This window comes from Hippocampus comes, unplaced genomic scaffold (genome assembly GCF_001891065.2).
Source record: "Hippocampus comes isolate QL1 unplaced genomic scaffold, H_comes_QL1_v1.1 scaffold76, whole genome shotgun sequence".
NCBI classification, from domain to species: domain Eukaryota; kingdom Metazoa; phylum Chordata; class Actinopteri; order Syngnathiformes; family Syngnathidae; genus Hippocampus; species Hippocampus comes.
Window position 1 is genome coordinate 2638940 of NW_017805277.1, and position 23317 is coordinate 2662256.

General features: G+C 40.8%; 1 protein-coding gene and 1 pseudogene across 1 annotated transcript; one reads left to right on the top strand and one right to left on the bottom strand.

Moving 5' to 3' along the window:
- Positions 1 to 174: 174 nt before the first annotated feature.
- Positions 175 to 15371, bottom strand: LOC109516161 (calpain-1 catalytic subunit-like). The gene is made up of 22 exons (XM_019870443.1): positions 15198 to 15371; positions 10906 to 11152; positions 9858 to 9927; positions 7694 to 7812; positions 7486 to 7619; positions 7156 to 7324; positions 5676 to 5759; positions 5516 to 5601; positions 5317 to 5391; positions 4496 to 4656; positions 4246 to 4415; positions 4136 to 4147; positions 3311 to 3522; positions 3179 to 3218; positions 3011 to 3076; positions 1319 to 1376; positions 1111 to 1175; positions 913 to 981; positions 760 to 838; positions 566 to 679; positions 411 to 469; positions 175 to 314 (listed from the first exon to the last, which is right to left on the bottom strand). Exons 2-22 carry the CDS (start codon positions 11149 to 11151, stop codon positions 288 to 290), a joined length of 2115 nt encoding a protein of 704 aa, XP_019726002.1. The 5' UTR covers position 11152; positions 15198 to 15371; the 3' UTR covers positions 175 to 287.
- On the top strand, positions 14664 to 22744 carry LOC109516121 (calpain-1 catalytic subunit-like; annotated as a pseudogene).
- The last annotated feature ends 573 nt before the right edge of the window (positions 22745 to 23317 follow it).

Consider the following 23317-nt stretch of genomic DNA (forward strand, 5'->3'; position numbering starts at 1 on the left):
TAAAGACAGCCAACCTAAAATACAGAAATATCACCATGCAAATAACTTGCCATTCTGTGGTTACGCATATACTCATGCAGGAGTGATAGCTGCATACTTCAGGTTTGCATAGTTTTACAACTTTTTAGTGGGAGACACTTGGCCTGGATGGACTTTTCAATGTGTCTATACTGCTACTTTGGATACGCTAGGGTGGGAAATGTTACAGGATTTTCAAGGCTGAGCGTTCAAACAATCGTGACAATCTGCAGACTGCTGCCATCCCTCAACTTGGTATAGAGTCCTCTTCAACCACACATGGTCAGGTAAAGCCACTAGCAGAGAGAGAGAGAGAGAGAGATAGAGAGAGAGAGTAATGCAGTGGGGGAAGTTTGATGGAAAGGCTTGCAATTCAAGAATTCAGAACTCACCTCTATGAGAGTCAATTCAGCCACTCCCGAGGACTCTTTGTCAAACTGCAGGAAAGACCCTGTGTAAAATAATGCCGTTTACATGTTATTGAATGGCCACGAGGAGTTTATGGGCAAAGTTACACACAAAATAACAGCAAGGGAAGAGTACTCACTGAACATGGCTTCAAGCTTGACCAAGCAGCAGATGAAGTTATCAAAGTCGATCATCTCATTCTCTGCATACCGGGCCACCAGAATCTCATTCAGTTTGTTGTTTAGTTTAAAACCTTCAAAAGATAAAATACATGAGGGTAGATCTCGCTTGTCAACTATTATTTAAATGCAACTAAATAGTGAGCATTTGTACCTGCTGCCTCCACGGCAAGACGCATCTCATAGGAACTCATGGCACCTGACTTGTCAAGATCAAACTGCCTAAAGACAAGCTGTAAGCAAAGCGAATACATGTTTAGTTTGGTTGAAATGCTCGTAATGCATGACACACTTTTTACTCACTCACCAGCCACTTTCGAATCTTATTCCAAAGAACCTGGAACTCCACCACTCCCAAACGAGCACTTCCATCCTTCTAATTAAAATCTTGTCACGGTGTTTAACTAAGCAACCAATGCAATGCAAAAATCTGACAATTACAGGACTCTTTTGTCAAACCGTATTGTAGTTTTTAAAATTAATTTCTGATAAGGCAAGAGGATACATCCATCAGGTTGACCATGGTTCTGCAAGACTCCAAACTGAAGCCGTCCGTCTTCAGATCCTTATCTGAGAGAACACCAAAAGTGGAGTTACACAGACGCTAATAGGAGAGGCCATTCAGGAAATTGACGGTGTATACACAAGAGGCATACTAACATGTCAGCATTCCAGCAGCTATCAATCTATCATTGCGAATAAACAAAACTCACGGCGCGAGACGACTCTGTTCAGAATGGTCTTCAGCTCCCGAATGGAAATCTCCATGTCCTGCATGAAAAAGACTTAAATTTAGTTACTGGTACATTATTTTCAAGTTTAATGCATCATTTCTACAAATATACTTGCAGGGCATCCGTTGAAATACATATTTATTATATTTGGAACAATAATGTAATTTTCTCATGTTGTTGTAGCATTTTCATCATTATCATTACATATCTTCAGGGACTGGCTCAGAAAAATAAAACAGTTCTAGTCCCTCAGTGTGGTGGGGCTTAAGTTTAATTGACCAAATATGGCTCCTTCAATGTAGAAAGGGTTCTGTCAGTCGTCATCTGTACCTGTGGGTAAAAAACAAAAAACAAAAAAAAAAAGGACGTTTCGCTTCTCTCACAGAAGCTTCGTCAGCGGTAGACAACCCTGAAGTCTCCGTGAAGACTCCGGGAAGTTGCTCTGCGCTAAAAGGCTGAGCGTGGCCTGTTTGAGGACTGGGTGGGGATGGTTAGTCACGCCCCTATGGTGAAGAGGCCCATTGGTTTCTAAACTCCCTATCATTGGGTCTTGATTAGGCCTATTGTTTGGGCTAAGGCTGAATAGCTACTTTCAGTTAGCCTGATCAGCATGTCTATGTCCCTTACTGGTCAACAAGTTATTGTAAATAGGAGACAGGTTAAATCTGATACCTCCTTCACGGTTCAGAGAGGGTGAAAATTTTTTAACAAAAATCGCTTCCTTTACTCCCCTTTCAAACCATCTCTTTTCTGTTCCTATGATTTTTACTTGTTCATCTTCAATTGTGTGGTTTGTTTCTTTTAAGTGTGCGTATACTGCACTTTTGTTATCATTGTTTTTCCATTTGTGTTGATAAAGTCTTTTCTTGAGTGTTTGTTTGGTTTCTTCGATGTAATGTTTCTTGCACTCACTTTCTTGGCAACGGATGGAATAAATCAGATTGCATTTTTGGGTGTTAGGAACCCGGTCTTTGGGGTGTACTAGTTTTTGTCTCAATGTGTTTATCGGTTTAAAATAAACAGGAATATCATGTTGTAGAAATATTCTTTGTATTTTCTCTGAGAGGCCGGCAATATAAGGTACACAGACACCCCTTCTCTTCTTTTCTCTCTGTTGGTTGGTTTCCTCTCTGTTTGTTTTAATTTTCCTAACTTTTTTAAAGGAAGCGATTTTTGTTAAAAAATTTTCACCCTCTCTGAACCGTGAAGGAGGTATCAGATTTAACCTGTCTCCTATTTACAATAACTTGTTGACCAGTAAGGGACATAGACATGCTGATCAGGCTAACTGAAAGTAGCTATTCAGCCTTAGCCCAAACAATAGGCCTAATCAAGACCCAATGATAGGGAGTTTAGAAACCAATGGGCCTCTTCACCATAGGGGCGTGACTAACCATCCCCACCCAGTCCTCAAACAGGCCACGCTCAGCCTTTTAGCGCAGAGCAACTTCCCGGAGTCTTCACGGAGACTTCAGGGTTGTCTACCGCTGACGAAGCTTCTGTGAGAGAAGCGAAACGTCCTTTTTTGTTTTTTTTTTTTTTTTTGTTTTTTGTTTTTTACCCACAGGTACAGATGACGACTGACAGAACCCTTTCTACGATGGAACTTTCCTGTACGACTGAGAGCCTCCACAAGCAGCTCCTTCAATGTGTGAGTTTTCCACAGCCTACCTCTCCTGCTAGTTGGGCAAACATGGACTTGAAGGACTCATCAATGTTATCTTCCGTTATTTCTTCCTGAAGGCAAGGTGAATTATATTGCAGGTTATGTAGCATCAGATATGTTGAGATGTTCTAACTTCTTCCCATATAACTCATATGTCAGACAGGTACACATACCTCTTCTCCTAAGTCAGCAGAGATTTCATCGTCTAGTTCTCTGCACAATACAATGACATCACACTTGGCTTTTTACAACCCTTGAAATAAGACCACGCAACAATAACAAGTGTGGAAAAAAAAGACACATACTCTGTTTCTGATTGTTTCTCAGTGAAGACTCGGAGGACAAAGTCAGCCTCTTTACCGGGCTCAAAAGTGGAGGGGACAATGAGATACTCTCCAGGAGGTAGACGGAGCCGTGTGCTCACCTCACGGAGGTTAATGAAAGTCTCAGAGCGAGCACACGATTGATTGCGCAGAAAGAAATTCTTCTTCAGGTGGACATTCTGGCAACCTTTAAACTGAGGGCAGTAAGAAAACAAATGTGCCATTGGCCATTTTATTCAAATCATGTTTGAATTATGATTTCGAAATGAAGTTATGGATGAATTTTTCTGTTTTTCAAGCAGCAATAGGAATGAATCCCAACTCAATAGCGGTGTGAAAAATTCTGTCTCTATAAAAGATAATGTCCCGTTTTGACTGAAGCTGCCTTTTTATATATACCTGTAATTGTGGCGTAAAACTGTTTTGTGTCACACTGAGATCAGGTTCTAATAGTTTGCTGCGCTAATGTTAGCTAAAATGACCAAAATAAACAGAAACCGATCTCACCAGATCTGTTTGTTATTGTGGTTGTAGTTGGCAGTGGTACAACTGCACTTTATCCAGTTATACCACTGCCAACTACAAGAATGAACAAAACAGTTAAATTACACATCTCGAATGGTGTCATTCCAAACTGACCACTACTGTCTTTGCCGAGGCAGAATTTGGAATGCAACTTTTATTATTGGATCTCGATGGATTGTGCATGTGTCTGGTGAGTGCATCACAATGCAAAATCTGGTATAAAATATTGCACCAAGAAAAAAAACATGTCTTCACTTCACATGTTGCTGATGTAATGCTTACCTCCTCGGGGATCTGCAAGAATATACAAAGACAAAACAAAAACTGTCATAAAAAAAGCAGAGTTAATTGCAGATTGATGAACAATGAAGAGAACTCGTCTTCGCTCCTACCTCATATAGCGCAAAGCCTATGGTGTGCATATCCTGACCGTGTCGGCGATATCTACGGCGGTCTTTCTGCATCAGTGCAACCAAGAAACTACAGGCGACCTCGTCATCGTCGGGGTCATCATCTTCCTCAAGCAATGTGATCTTATACTGAGGGTTTATCCAGAATGTGTCTAAAAACATTGCAGAGTTTCTGTTCAAGACTTGCTTCCAAAATTTTCAGAAAAATAGCTTCTATCAGAACACAACTCACTGGGATTGTTCCTGCAGCCTCCGGCAGTGCTGCCCCTCCTCCACGTGCCGTGAAATTTGATGGTGTTCCAGTGGCTGAGAGCGTCCTCCTTCAGAGCGTCAGCAGTCAGATTACATATTTCGAGTCGGGAAAACTGTCTCAGGAATTCACTGAAGGACATCCTGGAAGGAAAGAAAAAGATGGAATTCAAAAGTGCAAGAAGTGGATTGACATTTTGGAATTCAGTTCTGTCAGAGGATTCAATACAGAAAATTTGAACAGGAGGTTATAGCTTAGTATCCAGACAAGAAACAAAGCTCAAAACGTAACGACATTGAATGGACACTGCATTTTATATTTACACATTATTGTCGATCCTTCCAAACATCCATTTTCTAAAGTGCTTATTCCTATCAGGGTCGGCTCTTAGGTGAGATGGAGCCTATCCTGTTTCCTCCCATATTTAATCTCTTGGTTTAATGGATGAACCTAAATTGTTAATTGTGAATTTACAGTCAGTCTGAGTGGTTGGTTTTCCATTTGTGCCCAGCATTTGGCTAGCGACCAGTCCGGCACGTACTCCGCCTCTTTTCCAAAGTCAGCTAAGATAGCTCCCCACAGCCCTAATAGAACAAGCATGATAGAAATTGAATGGATGGATACTACACAATATTTACTGCCTCACAGTAAACCCATTTAGATTTAAGCATCCACGAATGTTAAAATAGGCCATAGCCCAATTTAATCTTTAATTCGGTTTGTTTACCAGGCTTGATTTTTCCATTGTTCCACATTAATATTGCATAAGCAATGCTAATCATTGCGGCACCTGTCACACGTACCAAAACTCTCCATCTTCCATCTGCAAATGCACTTCATCTCGTTCAGATGGATCAACGTGCTCCCATTCCGAGGAACTACAAAGAACGGGAGTGCATCATCAGATTTCAGTTTTTTTGGCTACCGGCTCACGGAATGGGACAAAACATCAACATGGGAGTTTGTCTGTAGGCTGACATTTGGTATACTCGGAAGACTCACTTGTCACTCCAGGCACCGGTCCACTCCACTTGACCCCAAGGATTACGAATTCGGATTAAACGCTCCTGTCTGCCACGGTAATCTACCTACATCACACAGACATGTGTCAACAAGAAATATAACACCAGTTGCTGCCTAGTAGTGTCCCACTCACACGTACCTCCTTCAGCCCAGTGACTGAATAGGCGTGGCCCTTCACTAGCTTCTTGAACGTTACAGCCTCCATGTCAAAGGCACTGGTTATCTGGGATCAAAAGGACACATTGCTTTTCAGTGGAAAACCTCTGTTGTAGGATTAAACGGTAGTGCTGTAAATAAATCTTCTGTAGTGGCATCTAGATGCAATTACAAAATTCACACCATGATGCAGTCTTGGAAAATGTTTGTGCCAGCCATCGCCCACGCCCAATAAAACAAACGCATTATCAATACAACACACTAGAACACAGATAGTCACTCACTGTGCGTGATCACCTTTGAGCAACTTTTGAAAGTTGAATCACTAACTTTTAGCGTAATTATGCTAACAAATTTTTACTACTTGAATTTTTTTTGATGAGATGCACAGAATATGTAAGATATTTACCTATAAATTACAATGCATGGTAAAATGTGTATTGCTTAAATTTTTATAATAAAATGTAAAATGCGCAAAGAATTTTGATAATCGGATATGATGCCCATATCATGATAATGAAAGTATTTATTTATTTATTTTCGTTTTTATCAATGTTAAAATGCTAATTCCTCACCAAAAACACCTCCCAAGTGGTGTTTTCCTCCATTCAACCATCTCGGAGTATCCCTGCTCTCTAAGCACCAGACCCTCCCAATCAAAGAAAATATACATTACAAAGTGAGGAGCCACCCTTGTACCACCACTGCCGACTAAACACACGCCCACTTTCTCTGAGGTGCCGGAGCTGGGGAGAAGTGGTTGTTTTCACACCTATCCTGCTAGTAATGAAAACTGTTAATTTTGACAATGTTTTAGTTTACAAAATGTCCAAGTGGCAAAATTGGGTGTTTGGCTGTGAGAAATTCAGGATATGTGTATTGCTTTTGGTAACACATCATGTTTGATGAGCAATGACATTTCCAAGTGTTTTAGAATGCCCCATGTGACTCATGGGATGGGAGGGAGTAGGTGGGGTTTTGAGAATAATTTGGAGAGCGGACGTTATGCAACTGAGAGAGGAGTTTCACCGTGTGTCGGCTTTGCCTGAAGCTGTTGCTCTGATTTACCGTCGACTGAGGCCCGCAGTAGCCGTGATTGTGATTTAGTAGCCATGATTGTGATTTATAATAAAAAGGTGAGATAAACAAGTAACGTCTGATGTCATATCCTTGAGAGACATTACATGTTTTTCTATCATTATTACCATTTACTGTTTTGTGTGCGGTGCGCATAGCAAGCTTTAGTGGTTTTGGCAGGCATCATGAAAGGAGCACAGCAGACACACGGGGAGAGATACTTCAAGCCCCTTTAAGTTTGTGTACACACTGCCATTGTTGCATGATGTCACATTATTGCATCTTGGGGACGTTTGAGTAAGAATTCTTGTTCTACTCTGTCAAATGTCTGCCTGTCCAGTTTTCCAAAATGCAGTATCAGCTTCGTGAGTGACTTGAGCCCTTACATCAATAGAGCAGCCCAGCAGGGAGCCCCTGTCCAGAGCTTTGCCGATGATCTTGTACAAATCTCTGGGAGCTTTGCTGAGTTCGTAACACTCTGACACACCACCTGTGAAGTCTTCAAAACCTTCAGTGGTACTTCCTCCAGACAAAGCTTCATAGGTTCCATTCAGCCTGGACACAACAAAGAAGAAAATGCACTAACTCTTCAGCAATATTGACGGGAAACTGCAGCACTTCCTAATGCGGTGGAGATTTACACTTCGCTCCGATAGTACATGCACTCCGCTGAATAATTTAAAGACATAGACTGAGTAGCCTTCAAAACTACCTACTTAGCATAAGCCTTCTCCAGCAGTGCACTCCAGAATTCATTGCCCTCAGCAGAATGCACAAACATCAGCTCGCCATCTTTGACGGGGAGTCTGTCATCTATGACGACATCTACCCATTCGCCAAACTGCCAGAACTAAAACACAACAACTTCATCAGTCAAAATGGCATAATGATCCTGCACAATCAGGATGTGTCTTTAAAAATTACCTGAAAGTGGAAAATTCCAGCGTAACTATCTTCGAAGGACTGGCCATGTGGGACAACCCGATGAAGCAGCTTCTCATTGAGTGTGAGCGAAGCAATGGCTGCCAAGAGCCAGCAGTCCCCTGAACCAAAAGATGTAAAGGAAATAATATTTTAATGTTCATGGTTCAAGGAATGAGCAAGCAGATTCGACATTGGAGGAAGAGGAAGGATTTCAACATAAATGGAAATGCAGGTGAGATGGCTCTATGAACGACTTTTGATGTTTCTTCTCTTTTTTGAAGTTAGAGAAGCGGAATGGCCCAAGCAGAAAATTCTAGAGTGTCCACCATACAGTACTGATCCCTTTTTGCACACTCTCCACCATGGCCCTCTCGAGACCATTTTTAGCAGTATACTGTACAAGCAATATGTATTTTACGACAATGTTTTTTTAATTGGCCATTCGAATATGCCTATGTAAATATTATTTGGCCCGCATAATACAAGTACTGTACTATAATCCGCAATCATAAATGGTTAGACACACCACTAACCCTAACTGCCAGTTCAATTAAGAATATTTTGGGTTTAAACAACCCCCTCCCCATGCATTTCAATTGTCTATTTACTTTTTGTGACATTTTTGTTTGACGTTTCAAATTTTGTACCTTGGCTTACTTAATAAAGGTCAAGAAATGCTGCTCAAAATTTTTATTTGAGTTTGAATGAAGCTGTACATTACTCGCACAAATTGGAGGTACATAATTTAAAAAATGCTATAGCTCACACCAGCCTCGTTGCCACAGATTAGCTCACGTTAGATTCTATTATCGAGTGCGGTATAAGCAAACGCAGCAATTTGAATCTTGGCCTAGTGTATTTTCAGTGCCGAAGAGTGCCCTTCTTGGGCTCTTTACAATTGGTCTGTACCGTTCAAGCCAGTGGAAAGAGCCTCATTATGTAGTTGCAATACACCGCAAGGATCCGTGAGCTAAAGTGCCAGGATGAGCCAGCCATTTTGGATTGACACAATAGCAGACAACAAACTAAATGTTTCATGTTCAAATGTGCTTTCTGAGATATGTATGAATTGGGAAAGTGTCTGCACTGTTGCAGGTCTTTACTGTTATTGCATATTACATGAAAGCATTCCCCAAAATATGCTTTCTCGGTTAATTAAATACTTTAAATTGCCCAGACATGTGAAGGTGAGTGTGATTGGTTGTCGAAATGTGGTTGTTAGTCTATTAGCCCGCGGTGTACCCATCCTCTCTCTTAAACAGCTAGGCTCCAGTTACTGGCAACTCTAATGAGGATATAATGGATGTATGGGTTGATTCCACTGAAATATTCTGCATTTCAATACGACATCTTACAAATGTGACTACTTTTGAACATCACATTGTTTTATTTACCATCTTCATAGTGCCACTTCTACTCACAATGGTCGTGGATGTGCTGGAGCGTATCCGAGTTACATTAGGCGAGAGACGGGCTACACCCTGAACTGTGTGCCAGCCAATTGCAGATCATATATCTCTTGTTGTCTGTTTAAGAGGGAGGAAATTTCATCTGTGCTGTATGTTGCACATACAGCACATTTGACAATAAAGTTTGTTTGTTTGTTTGTTTGTTTATTGAAGTTATACTTGATACTTGATATTGACAAACCAATATTCACTCCTGCGGACAATTTAGAGTCTTCAATTAACCTCCCATGCATGTTTTTGGAATGTGGAAGGAAACCTGAGAAAACCCACGCAGGCACATGGAGAACGTGCAAACACCATACAGGAAGGCCTGAGCCTGATTTGAACCAACAACCTCTGTACTGTGAGATGGCGATGCTAACCAGTTGGCCAGTTGCCGCCCATAGTAATAATGAATATTGTTATTCTTTTTAATCATCATCCATCCATCCATTATCTGAAACACTTAATAATAAAAATCATATGATTGTAATTATTAAAAAGAATGACTCCATGTAAAAACACTATTAAGGATTATTATTCCTGACATTCTGTGGCTAGATACCCCTCTAGGTCAAGTCCTAAAAGCACCACTGCTGTCAACCACGACATACCAAGAAAACCCAGCAGGGAAAGTTAATGGTGAAGGGAGCAAGAGATCATTTAGTCAGTTCACCATGGGGTTTTGGCAGGGAATTAAACCAAAGCGTACTCACCCAGTGCTCCTTGACAGATGTCGGTCCTGGTGGCACCGCCAACAATGAATTGAGGCTGATTCACCAGTTCCTTAGTGGAAATAAAAGCATATGTCTTGGTGAGCACAAATCCACATTCTGAGATTAATTCTGTACGCTAATACAAAGCCTATATGGATTACGATCGTGCACACAGACTATTCTTGCATCAAGGCTCCGAGGGACTTATGTAAACAAACACCCTCAATATGGGGAGGAGAATGCAGACAGCTGAAGTAGTCTAATCACCCCCTGCCACAACGTGTCCGATTCCGTCTGCATTTTCAGGCATAAACTCGTCACTGATATGCTGTTTGCTGAGTTTACGTTCCAGTCACCACCACAAACAGTCATGCTGCTTTACAAGTTACATGAGAAGCTAATCAGAGAGGTCAACATTCATAAACTTGTTCAGTAAAATAAGATGTCTAGTACAGTGCATCACTATTTGCTGGTTAAACAATGACACTCTGACCAAATATAGTGATTTCTCAGTCTCTTAAGTAGAATACCATAAGACTATTAAAACACCCTTAGATGTTAAAATTAGTGTTAAGTGTTCAGCCTCTGCAAGTATTCAGTGTGACCTGCCCTTACATTACCTACACTTTTGTCATATACTATATCTCAGAGCCATTCCTACGACAGTACACAACATATCTAATCATCTAAAAATACACACAGCACAGTTTTTTTTTTGGGGGGGGGACAATGTCACAACAAATTTCACAACAATGTAAAGGTTATGGGGAACCGGCTTCATAAAATGGAATGGAACCATTGTTAAGAAATACATGGGAGTAAAGACCACCGGCAACATACCCACCGGCCATCCGCCAATTGCTCATAAGATTTATTCGCAATTGAACGTCTGAGACTTAAACTGTTCCCATAAAAAAAAATCATGTTCCATTTAAAAAAATGCAAGGGAATGATACATTGAAACAAGCAAGACAGTGCATTGAATGTCATTCATTGAAGGTAATGTTATGGAGTAATAGAACATTTGATGACATTTCAGTGGTCTTACCGTGGGTCTCATCCACTCCACATCTCTGGTTTTTGCAGAGTAGGGAGCGAGCTCCTTGAAGCCAAGCGATGGGGGCTCAGCGGGGAAACAGGGGTCTTCGAAAAGGCAGCCCGACTCAATGCACTGTTGCTTCAGTGTCTCATAGTCCTGGTTGGAGAAGTGCACCGCCTGCTCGTGGGAGCCCATGCCTTCCGCTCGCAGCCTGTTGGCGTTTATGGTTGCAGATATCCCTCCAATTGGATTCATACTAGCGCAAGATAAAAATATGGAAGTGGGTGGTGGAGTACTGAACTGTCTATTATTAGTATCAGTGACACACTCTTGTCAAGAGGGTACAGCAACGAGTGTGAAGAGCAAACATACAAAGTACGGGTACTGACATGTTCTTTCAACTGTATATCGAATCTGTCCACCGAAATTGCACTGACCATATTTGTGGGGCATTAAACGCACATAGACTCCACATTATGCAAGCATAAAAGTAGAAAAAATATTTGACACTGCTCAAGAAACGGAGGCATTTTAGCATCGCAAAAAGGAAGTTCTATTACAAAATTCTATTCTTGCTATTGTGAATTACAGTGGAACCTCTAAAGTCGAACGTGATGATTCAAAGCATTTATTTAAATGAGAAACAGTTTTTTGAGAAAAAGATGATTTTCACTTTGAGAAAATGTTTTAGTCAAATTTTTGTTTTGTTGTTTTTTAAAAGGGGATATACTGTGTGTGGCATACTGTCCTTGCAATGAGATTCTGTTACTTTGAATGCCTTTTCTTGTTAATCAACCGGTAAAAGGGATGCTCGTCACACAGTGTTGGGGCGATACATCAGCACAGGTAGTAAAATCACCTGTTCACTTAACAGAAACTGATCGTGCTACTTTTTGGTGACCATATGTTGATCGCGTTTAAACGTATGTTGAACTGACTAATGGAACACACATTGAGCCTGTTATCACCATCTTGTTTGTGTTTCACAGCAAATAAAATCTATGAATCAGATGATTTTGGGATTGATGATTACTGTGGGCACATAGACAGCCGGCGGGTTTGGTAAGGTAAAAAATGCCCCGTCCTCAGTCTCCAGGCGACAAAAAATATTTTGGAGAGTTGCCTACAGATACCAACAGATGAGTCTCTTGGGTGCCTGCCAACCCTTCAAATGTGAAACTGAACAGCGAAATAAATATTTTTCGTGTTTGTGGAAAATAATTAACATGTACACAGTAACACAGTAAAACACTCCCACACGCAGTACTGCTGTAATGTGAACTCACTGTATTGTAATTCCTGGCAGAATTTTAAAAAGAAGAAAATTAAGATGAATTGTTCAGGAAGGAAGGAAACAAAAAAGGCATATCATTTTGCTCTACCACTACAGATAACACTGTGGTGTACCAATGTGGTATCTGTTGTGTTCATATTTATTGAATGTTGGCAAAATAATTCAAAGAGACTGAGTCTTTTTTATTAAATTTGTATTTATATCCTCAAGATATTTTATCGTTCTACATTTCAAAGCCAACATTTCATGTCCTTATAATATTGCACAGATTGCACTTAAAAAGGATCAATTTTATGTATTTATTTATTTTAGCTCGTACATCAATGTATCACTGGCGTTAAAAAAAAAAATCAACAAAAAACAACTATCATTTATCGTGATAGTTTGTGGGTAAATATATAATTGGAACAAAATATTGTGACAGGTCTTCCAAAAAAATAATGTGAATACAGTACACTAATGAAAATGAAGTGCCTATTATGAATCCGGCCGGCTTCTCGACCACCAGGCTTAGCAGTTTTCTGTGGGAAACCCCGATTTCTGTCATGTCAAAACCCAAAACTCAAGCAGACCTCCAGTGTTAGCCCAGATTAGCGCTAGGTAATAGCGTGGTTAAATTACGGTAGGCAGCAGGCACCATTCATTTGCAGTCTGGAGGTGGACAGGTGGCATATTGTGTGACAAGTCCAGTATATATTAACGGTGCGATAATTCTTTATTCGTTCATTTTCTTCATCGATTATCCTCATGAGAGTCTCGGGTGAGTTAGGCCAATCCCAGCTACCTTTGGGTGAAAGCGTGATCTACACCTTGGACTAGTCGCCAGCGAATCACGATGCAATTTATCCTTTGTCTATTATAACTGACAAGTGCTTTTAATTAAGCCGCTTGGGAACTGTTTTACTTTGTACATTGTAAAAGAATGCACATGTCACCTTTGAGTTCAAAATACTCATTAGACCAATCTGTTATAAAGTGAGACACATTGGCCACATCTGTGACACAAATCAACTTCCCGCTACATCTTTGTCATTCATCAATTAAGTCGGACTGCTTAGTTTTTACTTTTCGCTTTTACACTTCTTTTACAGTGATAGATCATGTCATATTATGGCCACGAAACACATTATTTGCATTATTTCTAAACGGTTAAACTGTTTAAAAATCCAACCGAATCAGAGGCTGACCAGTGTCCAGTAATGCAGTATATTCGACCTTAGTGGTTCCCAAGTATAGGTCATGTACTATCAAATTGAACAGTTAAGGAGCATAGCAGGAGCGTTCAGAACGTAGGCGCAGAGGAAATGAAACTACTAACATCAAGACCACACAAGAAAAACAAAGCATCATTAAAGAAGTTAGTAACATGATACCTGATGTGCAGAGAGGCTGAGAGGAAGAGAGCGACACAAAAAGAGGAAAAAAGAGAAATGTCATTCTCTGATTATCTTGAAACAAGATGCCTTTTCCTTTATGGAATGTGGATGACACTGAGTTGTTGAAGATGCACTTTAGTTAATGAGAGCTTTGTTTATTTATTTTTCCTTGAATGCATTTGACTGATCAGTGAGATTCACAAATCTCCACAGAGAGCAGAATAGCGCTGCGAGGCAAATGGCCCGAGCAGCTGGCTATTGGTTACTCCTGGCAAATGTGATTCCTAATCAGTGCTTTCACATGAGACCATCTTTTGTGCTGCTCTGTACCACTCAACAGAATCTAACGAGCAGGGGTCAGTACACGGTCCAGTCAGGGGTGCTGATCTAATGATGCAGAGTGAGAAAGTCACCTAAAATGGGAGGGAAGAACTGTGTTTTGAGTGAAACATGCAATGTTTTTGACAAGAAAGCCAGCATGCAACAATACAACCATAATACAACACACAACCAATTTCAAATCAAGACAAAATAAGCTTGTTCCATTGTTTGAGGCCTTTCTTTTACCAGGCGGTCTTTGTGTCAGGGCACTTGTGTCAAAGTTGTTCGCCTTAAAGATTTCAAATTCAATTTATAAGGATCGCACGATTGAAACACCTCAAGTCTGTTTTTTCAGACATCTGTGGGCTTCTTAAAATCTAAATTTTCTTGACTGCCTATCTTCATTGTAGTTGTGGGTGAGCTGACGCCCATCCTAAATGAATGAGCATGAGGAAGTACAATCCATTCACACTCACATCAATGGACAATATAGTCTGCAATGAACCTAACATGCATATTTTTGGATCGGAAGGTCAGAGTCCAGATTCAAACCCTCATTGTCAGAACTGTTAATTTCCTGTTCTAGTGGCAAATGATGTTGCCAAAATTTAATAATATATTTCTGATTTTGGAGAAAAATAAAAATTTAAAATAAATCCTGTTTTTGTTTTTAAGAACAGGTTTGGCAGTGTACAGTAGAGACAAGAGAAGCAACCCCGGGCTGCACCCCCCTCATGCTGTTGCCCTTCCATTCTGCTGCAGGAATGTTCTTGTGGCTCTACTCTGGCTAATGATGAACTCTAGAACTCCTCCAATCCACAGTTGCAAGCAAATAGCTGATCAAAGCAGTTCTGTGGTAAGTGATGTCATCAGAGTGCCTCAACCGTTGTTAAATGCTGTCCAGGAAGTCACAATAATTGTGTTACCCACTCTCATTTGCAGCATTGTGGCAATGCATTCACAGGCTCGCTGTGTTTCAAAAAGCATCTAGTATGCCAGGCATGTTAGGCCCCGGATTGTTGTCATGAGCACCTGTTCACAAGGCCCGTTGTGTGCCGGCCCCACAGTAATTAAAACGGTCTTAAAAACACACAATAGCACAAAAAGTGACGTCACTATTCGAGCTTGAATGTGCCATCTCATATCGGTCTTCAAAGTAGTCGCAGCTGCACTGTATTACACCCCCCCCCCCCACCACCCATATGAGCGAGGCATGCGAACCGTTAGCCGCATACCAAAAATACATGCACACAGTTATATGACAACAAAAGAACAATGACCAAAACAAAACAAAAAAGAAAAACACTCACCACCGCCTTTACAAACGAATCGCGGTCTCCTCTGTGGGAGTCGAGTAACGCTAAGCCTGTAAAAGGGGAAGTGAAGACTAGCGGTTCCGAAGCCAGAAGGGGAGGTCCAGCCCTATACAGACACACACCGGCACTGCATTAGGAGGGGCCACGTCACACACACGCAAACATACACTGCGCCACGGACGAGCTACCACTTGGGGCGCTAGTTTAACGTGTAGGTGTGTGCGTTTGGGCTCCGGAGATCCGTTGATCAGACAACATTGTAACGAACATACGATAGTGGGAACACGGAACCAAACCAACTCCCACCCCCACGGAAATCCGTTAATGTACTTCGATATCCAATTTGAGGTCCATATTAGTAGTACACTCTTTGTCCTCACAACACAGACAGTTTTGCGCACCTGAGAAGGACCACAAAACGTTGATTTGAAATAACCGACATGATGTTAATGTGCTCTCTATTCGTTCAAAATCACTTCCATTTTTATTTCCGAATAAAAATGTGGAGTTTTGCTGATTAGCAAATTAAATTCTTTTAAACTTGAAGGGTTGTGCTTAGCTTTCAGGATGCACAAGCGGAATTAGGATCAACATCTCAAAACAGGATCGTCCAGAGGCAGGTGGGACAATATACAGGCACGTAACTGACCATAGCCACCGAAGCATCAATGAAACATGAATCTGTCAGTGGACGGATTTTTTTTCCATGGAGCCCAGACAATCAAAGCAGCCTGCTGTTGCAATTTCGTTAACAGTGTATCCCTTCCTTTTTCTTTAGAATTGTTGCTTCAGCTTCATTACTTGTGTTGAAGCCTCCCTATTACTCAACTGTATTTATAGAGCACTTTCAAACAGCCATCGGTGCACACAAAGTGCTGTACATGGAGCAACTAATATACAACAGTAAAGCAACAAATCAGTAACAAAGACGATAGAGAGCACCAAACATGCTGAGTCAAATACCAAAGAATACAAGTGAGTTTTGAGGCAGGTTTTAAAGATGGGCAGCGAGGAGGCTTGCCAAATGTTCAGTGGGAGGTCATTCCAGAGAGAGGGACCGGCAAAGGAGAAGGCTCGATCCCCTCTGAGTCTCAGTTTAGTTCTTGGTACTTCTAATAATGTCTGGTCCGCAGACCTGAGGCACCGGGCAGGTGTGTAGGGGCGGATGAGCTCAGAGAGGTAAGGTGGCGCAAAGTCATTTAGAGATTTGAAATTTTATATCAATTTATTATAGAGAAAATTACAACTTTTAGCTCCAAGTAGAAAATCCCCTAAAACCATATTTTTATGTGTGATAAAATCTCAGTGCATAACCAGTGTGTAATAATGACTTCAATAATCGTGATCAAGTCATTTGTTTTTATTTGAACATGGATGTAGGAGATTATAAATGAAATGTAATACTTGCCTAAATTTACCTTTAGGTGGGTCCCTGTCTGCCTTCCAGTTGTGGTCATACAAATTTGGCTTTGGTCTGTTGTCTGCTTTGTTTGCCTCACCTGCACAGTGGGAGCCCCTCTCTGACTGGAGCAGTACCGCCACCCCTTCGCCATAAAGAGGCCAGATCATGTCTTGGTCACGTCAAGCTGAAAGATCAACTCACAAACAGGCAAATCCCTGGAAAATTGCTGCACGCTTGAGAGGTGAGGATGACCTCCACTGCAGGTCGCCTGGCCCATCAGCAGGAAAGGAAGCGTGGAGTCGGTACCAAGCAGTATGCTGTGAAGTTCCACCAACAGGACTATGAGCATCTACGTCAGCAGTGTGTGGAGAAGGGACGTCTGTTTGAGGACGACTGCTTTCCGGCTGGGTGCAAGTCACTGGGCTACAAAGAATTGGGACCATACTCATCCAAGACCAAAGGAGTAGTTTGGAAGAGGCCAACAGTAAGAAGCCGTAGAAAAGAAACTTAGAAAATTAGGACTGTATTTCGCTGCTGTGAGAGGAAAGAAATATGCTTAACACTATTTCGATTTGTCATTAAGAGTTACATTCCAAGAAAGGCTTTTTTCAGTCCATTTACCAGACACTTCATTAGGTACACCCGCACATACGTGTTAATGCAGATATTGGTGGGTGGTCTGCATTTTCCCCACAAGAATGATTGTTTATCGCCTTTAGTTCCACTGAATGGAAATATGTCAGTGAAGAAGACAAATCTAAACTCAATCATGTGGCTGAGGATGGAGAGTTCTGGTAAATATACATATTTATGCATTTTATGTCAGTAAAAATAAACAATAAAAGAAAAAGATGAAAATGAAAAGAACTCATTTACCCTGGACTTCATCAGACAGTTCACCAAGTTGGAGATTTGTAACTTGACTCCTCATACACTCAAGAGTGACGACATTGGCCACTGGAACCACTATCAGTTTGAAGGGATGTGGCGAGTCGGATCAACTGCAGGCAGCTGCCGCAATCACCCTGGTAACACATGTCCTGTGAATTTTTACTGTATATTCGACATACAGTATTGTATTTACTTCTTCATCTGAAATGGAGAGCAACCCAAAGTACTGGACATTGAATGCTGCTTCATGATGTCGTGAACCACTGATCCCCCCCGCCCCCCCCCCAAAAAAAAGCAACAACAAAAAATCAGGAGGGGTCCATGAATCCAGATCATACTTTGTTTTTCTTTCACAATTTAAAACAGTACCAATGTGTCTTACTAACAAGTGTGTGACACGTTTTTGTGAAAATACCCCACAGATCAAGAATTGTATTTTATTTCTATTTCTTGTTTACTGAGATCAGCACTGTCTCATGAAACTGAGGCACCCAACATTCCAGCCCATATGGTACTGAGCATACAATCTGGAGGGTTTAACACAAGGAGGCCCTAATTTCATGATGGTATCACCCCACACACACACACACACACACACACACACACACACACACACACACACACACACACACACACACACACACACACACACAGAAGGTGAAATAAGGCAATAGTGTATTTGTACACTGTAGGACCAATTTCAAAGTGCAATTTTCATTAAGTGATATCATGTTGTCTCATATTTACAGGAAGTAAAGGTTTTAGCATTAGGTAATGTCAAGAAAAATGAAGCTTTTCATTTTTTTTTCGTACACTGAGGGCCAAAGACCAGACATTCATAAATTACATTCATCAATGTTTCGAAGTGGCAAAAGGATTTTCGTTTGATGTGTTACCTTTGTATGTTTGCTCCAGCGACATTCGCATTCAACCCTCAGTTTGTGGTACGTCTGGGAGATGTGGACGATGATCCTTTGGACGGGGAGGATGGATGCACCTTTCTAGCGGGACTGATGCAAAAAGACAGACGCAGGCAGCGGAGGCTCGATCGCAATCTTCAAACAATTGGCTTTGCTATCTATGAAGTATTGCATTAATTTGGAGTTGAAACATGAAACATTTTGAGTGATTATATTAACATTCTTTTGCCTCTGTCCAGGTCCCAGACGAGGTATAGTATGTCTTTAACATCACACTAAAGATTATAAACATTAGAACATGTTGAGATTCGTCTTGAGCCCAAAATCAAATTCATCATTAGAACAATTGTGTTCTATGTCAATGTGAAGTACAAAGGTCGTAGCAATGCTCACCTGGGCCCGGATGTCCTGTTGCGTCAGAGAGCTGTGGCCATGAGCAGCTCCTTCATTAACAGCCGAGAAGTTTGCGATCGCTTTAGACTTCCTCCAGGCGAATAGCGGTATGTCATCGTGCCCTCAACCTTCTAACTTCACAAGAATGCCAGCTTTTGTTCTCAGAGTGTTCTCTGAGAAAAGAGCTTCCACCAGGTAACGGACTTACCAAAGCGCTGTTACACTGCCATCTGGTGGACAAATGTCAGAGGACTGAAGAAGACGGGCAGCTTTGACTTGTCATGGCAACCCCGCAACAACATCTGCCCAACTCGGGAACGACCTCCAAGCGGTGTTGGGCGTGCCTTCGGGCTACGAACAGTTTCCAGTCAACAGCCGACAACTGGGTCTGCAGGTACACGGGTCGCTGCGGCTTTAGGAGCCGCTTTGGGGCCCAGTTGGAGGTTATTATATCATGCATATATCACAGTATTCTGTGATATATGCAACTGCAGTACTGTAATTCATTAAACACAAAGCTATTACACTATTAAAAACAAAAAACAACATTAAAAAAACATAGTTGTATCTTTGCCTGTCACTGGCATAGATAAGCGATGTCCGCAATCTCGTAGAGAATGGTGACATCATAATTTAAAATATACAGTGGACGTGCGCTATTCGTGGGGATAGCGAAAGAACATGAATAGTCAAATCTGTGTATAACTGATGGCCATTGAAACGCATTTGGGGGAAAAAAAATAACATCCACGAAAAACGGTGTTGGCTGAACTCAAAAAGACAAGAATGTAAAACTTGATTAACCGCTAAATTTCTATTTCAGTCCATTGGAGGAGGACATTGATGCTGAAACAGAAGAAGTAAGAACACACCTGTGTGCCATTGTATAACATTGAGTAACCTACTGGTGCTTTTGAACAAAGAATGACATGGTGTCACAACAATCTGTTACACGTGTTCAAACTTCGAGTATTAACGATCAACTTCCATTTCATGTCTTGTGATAGCTGGAGGAATTATCAGAAAGTGATCTGGATCCTCATTTCAAGTATCTCTTCAAGCAGATTGCTGGCAGAGTCAGTAACATGTTAAATGAAACCTGATCATCTTGAAAGTGGATCAATTATTGAATTACTGTTTTTATTTAACAGGACACAGAAGTTTCAGTCTTTGAATTGGTCAAAATTCTAAACAATGTGATTTCACACAGTAAGTGAAGAGACCACCCACGTTAATCGATGCGCAGCTTTTTCATTTTTGAATGGTTTGAAGAATTGGATATTTCTTGTAACTTTCTGACAGGAACAGGCATCAAGACTGATGGCTTCAGCCTTGAGACATGCCGTCTTATTATGTACATAGTTCAAATGAGGGAAACGGAGTTGAATCATGGTTAGCATGTCAGCCTTAACGTCTGGCCTTCCTGTGTTGAGTACTGTATACCTGTTGTGCCTGTGCTCATTTGGTTTTTTCCTGATACCCCAGCTTCCTCCCACATTCCCCAAAAATATGCACATTAGGTTCAACTCTAAATTGTCCATAGGTGTGAATGTGAAGGGTTGTTATGTATGGGCCCTGCGTTTGACTAGTTGTACACTGCCTCTCCCCAGTCAGCTGGGATAGGCTTAAACTCGCACACAACCCGGATGAAGATTAAGCAGGCCAGAAAATGGCTGGATTTTGAAAATCACAAAATTCTTGTTCTTGGCTTCAAAATGGCACAATTCGGATGTATCTTGACAACATAAATAAACAATCCCCATTAAAAAAATGCATGGAATTGGACATCTGCAGCCCAAAATCAGGTATTACCCAAACATGGAGAAAAATGTAATACCGGTACATATCTGATATCTGTCAAGAAGACTGCAATATAAATTGGCAAACTTAATCGATTAATCAACAAGTTATTGATGGTCAAATTAATTGATGACTATTTTAAAAATTGAGTGATCGTTTGGAGCAATTTTTTTAACTTGAAATGGTAAAAATGATCTGATTTTAGCCTCTCAACAGTAATTATTTTCTGATTTTTGTCACGCTTCATGGAAGCAGGCTGATATTCTTTTGTGTTTAATCAAGCACAAGCCAACTCAATGGTTCAGTGTTTGTTTGTTTTTTTGCGAGATGAATAGCTTTATAAAAACCTTAACATTCAACAGAAGGATGAAAGTTCCACGTTAGGACTGATGGAAATCCATAAACCTTGGCGCAAAATCCAGAAATACTTGGTAAAATGTCACTCTACTACTCTGATATTTGAGCGAACACACCCGACTGATTTGATGACTCACTGTTTGCTTTCAATACGAGATCTTTAGGAAACATGACCATGACAACTCTGGCAACCATGAGCCCCCATGAGATGAGAGGTGCTGCCACTGAAGCAGGTAAAACATTTGACAAGTAACAACCTCACTTCATCACTTAAACCCCATGGTTGAAATGTGGCTTTTCAGTTTTGAAGCTAACTTTAGCGGGCGGAAAAGAAAAATCTACAATTGAGTATTTCATCTTATTTGGTTGAAATGTGTGTGTGTACACACACACACACACACACACACACACACACACACACACGCACACACTTAAACGACAACAGATAAGAATTCCAGCAGACATGTTCATCAGTTTATCCTACTCACTCAATCATTGTTACCTGCAAAGCTACACCCACGAGTGTAAGTTTGGAATGGCTCCAAATGTCATTAACCCAAGAAACATCTTGAGATGTGGGAACTATAAATTTGAAAAAAATGATCTTGACAAGTCGAATCATATTACCAGTAATGGTCATGGTGCCAATCAAGCTGGGCAAGGTCACCGAAGGCTCCCCAACTACAAAAAAGCCGTCAATTACCGATGCAGTTTGCAAATTCATTATTGCTCAAGATGTCTCGATCATTTTAAAGAGTTCTCCAGGCCCGTCTTAGGGGAAGCAGTTTCTTTAAATTTGGAGCAGCTTGAATTTTTTTCTTCACATACCTAAATCTTACATAAATCCATCCGAAGTGCACACCGTAAGTTGGTATGGTATATCAATACTTACCTGTGATAATTAACGTCTGTGTGATACACTGAAAGACTGATATTTTGTACCCTTTTTTTTATTGCCATTTGAATGACAAAAAACACTTTAGCACTCAACATACTCGTTTACCAAGGTATAAGACATTCTTGGACATTCATTTTTAATGACTTCAAAAAGGCACCACACCCACTTTTTGATTGTGTTAGTAGGGGATGGTGTACGAGCTATTTTATACTTCATCTGAAGGGCTCATCAGCATTCTGACTCATTTGTGCTGTTGAGCAGTTAACAGTAAACTGGATAAGCCGGTCAGACGGGGGTGGAGCTTGTCAAGTTCTTTCACTCACCACAGAAACAAAACAAGCATGGGAGAGGCTGTGCAACTTAACTCAGGTTACGTGCGACACCATGTAGGATCTCGAGTAATCCACAAGCACTGACAATGATCTCAGCAGCTTTTAAAAAAAAATAATGACAAGCGATGGTTGTTTTACTTCCGCAGGTTTTCACATCAACAGTGCTGTGCTGCAGGCCATTGTCGGACGCTACGCTGATGCTCACCATGCAATCGACTTTGACAACTTTGTTGGGAGTCTCATTAATTAAAATGGAAATGCTCTTCAGTAAGCCGTGCAAAAACACAGTTGATATCGATTTTTATCACAGTTCCTGTGTTCCCTGCATTTTATTCTTGTCTTTTTTTTTGTTCTTGTCCCCAATCAGAAATGTTTAAGACGCTAGACCAAGCAGACTCTGGGAAAATTGAGCTGGATAAACAGCAGGTACATATAGGTGCACAGCCTGCTAGTTGGTTGTTATTCTTTGTATATTCTGTTGTATATTTTCTCTTTCATTATTTTCTTGTCATGTTCTTTTACAGTGGCTGTGCCTCCCAATGTACTAGTTGGGGAAGCCACACAAGCAAGGAGTGTGTGTGTTTTTTTGAGGGGAACCAAATGAATAGCACCATTTTGAAACTTAATTCCATTCCATTCTATTTTTATTTTATTTTTTTTAACTTAACTATGCTTGTGATATATATTACTGTATTTCAAAACTAACATCAACAATATAGGAAAGGCATGGTAAAAATGATACTATTGGGACTACCAATACCAAACTAAAGATTTAAATAAAGATTTTGAAGACCTGTGTGGGGAATACATATATTGAGCTGTTTGTTCAATGTTTGGTAAAGCAGTCAACAAAATACAAACTCTACTTACTGACCATGTTTATGTGACAGTTGATGTGGAAGTAAGTCGAAACTAAACAGATTAAATGTCATTTTGGCCCCCCACCAAGGTAACCGACCACAAAGCTGTGCCAGTGTGTTATGAATTTAAAAGTGAAGGGCCGGCAATAACCACCACTTCATTGTCCTGCAGACTGAAGGTTCCTGAAAATATTTCCACTCCTTCCTGGTGCTTGACATTCTTACAAATGCTACGATGAGTTAAACATGTGGCACGGAGCC